Source organism: Osmerus mordax, chromosome 12 (assembly GCF_038355195.1).
Source record: "Osmerus mordax isolate fOsmMor3 chromosome 12, fOsmMor3.pri, whole genome shotgun sequence".
In the NCBI taxonomy this organism is placed as follows: domain Eukaryota; kingdom Metazoa; phylum Chordata; class Actinopteri; order Osmeriformes; family Osmeridae; genus Osmerus; species Osmerus mordax.
Window position 1 is genome coordinate 12,958,685 of NC_090061.1, and position 2,500 is coordinate 12,961,184.

The 2,500-nt window shown below is 58.5% G+C and overlaps 1 protein-coding gene across 1 annotated transcript in view; it reads left to right on the forward strand.

Annotated features, from left to right (window-relative positions):
• gria1a (glutamate receptor, ionotropic, AMPA 1a) overlaps positions 1–2,500 on the forward strand; it is a 45,649-nt gene that overhangs the window by 35,608 nt on the left and 7,541 nt on the right. The window contains 2 exon segments of the mRNA XM_067247136.1: positions 1,354–1,552; positions 1,770–2,018. Coding sequence (XP_067103237.1) covers positions 1,354–1,552; positions 1,770–2,018 — 448 coding nt within the window.

Here is a 2,500-nt window from a genome sequence, read left to right on the forward strand (position 1 = left end):
TGATCTCCCCCCCCCTACCCAGAGTGATCTCCCCCCCACCCAGAGTGATCTCCCCCTACCCAGAGTTATCTCCCCCCCCCACCCAGAGTGATCTCCCCCCCCTACCCAGAGTGATCTCCCCCCACCCAGAGTGATCTCCCCCCTACCCAGAGTTATCTCCCCCCCTACCCAGAGTGATCTCCCCCCCCTACCCAGAGTGATCTCCCCCCCACCCAGAGTGATCTCCCCCCTACCCAGAGTGATCTCCCCCCATACCCAGAGTGATCTCCCCCCCCTACCCCAGAGTGACCTCCCCCCCTACCCAGAGTGATCTCCCCCCCACCCAGAGTGATCTCCCCCCTACCCAGAGTGATCTCCCCCCCCACCCAGAGTGATCTCCCCCCCCCTACCCAGAGTGATCTCCCCCCCACCCAGAGTGATCTCCCCCCCCACCCAGAGTGATCTCCCCCCCCTACCCAGAGTGATCTCCCCCCACCCAGAGTGATCTCCCCCCCCTACCCAGAGTGATCTCCCCCCTACCCAGAGTGATCTCCCCCCATACCCAGAGTGACCTCCCCCCCTACCCAGAGTGATCTCCCCCCCACCCAGAGTGATCTCCCCCCCCCTACCCAGAGTGATCTCCCCCCCACCCAGAGTGATCTCCCCCCCTACCCAGAGTGATCTCCCCCCACCCAGAGTGATCTCCCCCCCCACCCAGAGTGATCTCCCCCCCCCCTACCCAGAGTGATCTCCCCCCACCCAGAGTGATCTCCCCCCCCTACCCAGAGTGATCTCCCCCCCTACCCAGAGTGATCTCCCCCCCCCTGCCCCCTCCAGTTCTGAGATAGGGGCCTAGAAGAGGAGGCAGCCCCGGGAGACTTCTCCTACAAATCGTCCATTTGTTTTTGGAAGTGCAATTACAGTCGTGGTTAAGTGTGGCTCTGCGTGCTATTAATCCCCAGCAATTATATGTGCATGCCTCTATGAAACGTATTGGCAGCCCTCTCTCCAAGTGAGATTAATGTCGGTGTTACGGCACGCTTTCCTGCCATGGGGTTATCTTGTCTCAGCACATTGAACTGAGCACGCTCAGAGCTGTGATCGTGGAGAGGAATGTCCAACTTGAGTACCAACCACTACAGGAAGGGAGTGTGTGTGCGAGCGTGTGAGTGTGTGCGCGTGTGTCGGACTGAACATGTGCGCGTGTGCTAGCGGGTGCTCGTGTGAGTTGTTCTACTGGCTGGCTGGATTCTCTTTCCTCTCATCTTTTTGTCAGTTTGAAAGCTTTAGGTTGTGTCTCCCAGTGCGGCCCGTAACCCTGTGTGTGTGTGTCTGTGCGTGTGTCTGTGTGTGTGTGTGTGTGCGTGCCTCCAGGTCGTTGTCGGGACGCATCGTGGGTGGTGTGTGGTGGTTCTTCACCCTCATCATCATCTCGTCCTACACGGCCAACCTGGCCGCCTTCCTGACGGTGGAGAGGATGGTGTCCCCCATCGAGAGCGCCGAGGACCTGGCCAAGCAGACGGAGATCGCCTACGGCACGCTGGACGCCGGCTCCACCAAGGAGTTCTTCAGGGTGAGAGAGGACCGCTGCGCGACTTGCCGACACGCCCGCACACGCCGGCGTATGCACACACACCCACACACATCCAAGGTTACGCTCACAGCTACACCCCCCACCCTACGTCGTGGCACACTCCTTCGCACGCGCCGACGCGCCCACGCTCGCAAACCTCCTTCTCCAACCAACCTACCCCCAACCCATCACTCCGCCCCCCGCCCTCTCCCCTCAGAGGTCCAAGATCGCCGTGTTTGAGAAGATGTGGTCCTACATGAAGTCGGCCGACCCCTCCGTGTTCGTAAAGACCACGGCGGAGGGCGTGGTGCGCGTCCGCAAGTCCAAGGGCAAGTACGCCTACCTGCTGGAGTCCACCATGAACGAGTACATCGAGCAGCGCAAGCCCTGCGACACCATGAAGGTGGGAGGGAACCTGGACTCCAAGGGCTACGGCATCGCCACGCCCAAGGGCTCCCCCCCTCAGGTAAGTCCCCACCACTGCACCCTCCTCCCCCCCTCCCTCCCTCCCTCCCTCCAGCACGACGAGTGGCCGTGATCCATCGTGTCCATCGATTCCTGCCTCTCATGTTGTGGGTGTTGTCTGTGTTCGTGGGCTGTTTCAGTGGGAGGGTGTGAGATGGCTCTGTGAGAGATGCTCTCTGCTTCTTCACGAGATGCCCTCGTACGTCAATAAAAGTCCAGTGTTAAATCTGTTCATTTCGCGGACTCTTCCGGTAGCTTCCAAAGTATAAATAAAGGGTAAATAATAAAGCGACAGTATAAAGCAGGTATGATAAAGAGGACATAGTATTGTTATTCTGGGTTTGGTGTTGTCGAGTTGAATTTGCTTCACCTGATTCTTAGAACATCGGGACCAAATCCAAACTTTCTGGAAAAAGGCTTGTCCCTGAGTTTTCTTTTTTGGGAAAAACATCTCCCCATCGCTGAAAAGCAGTCCTTGTTATG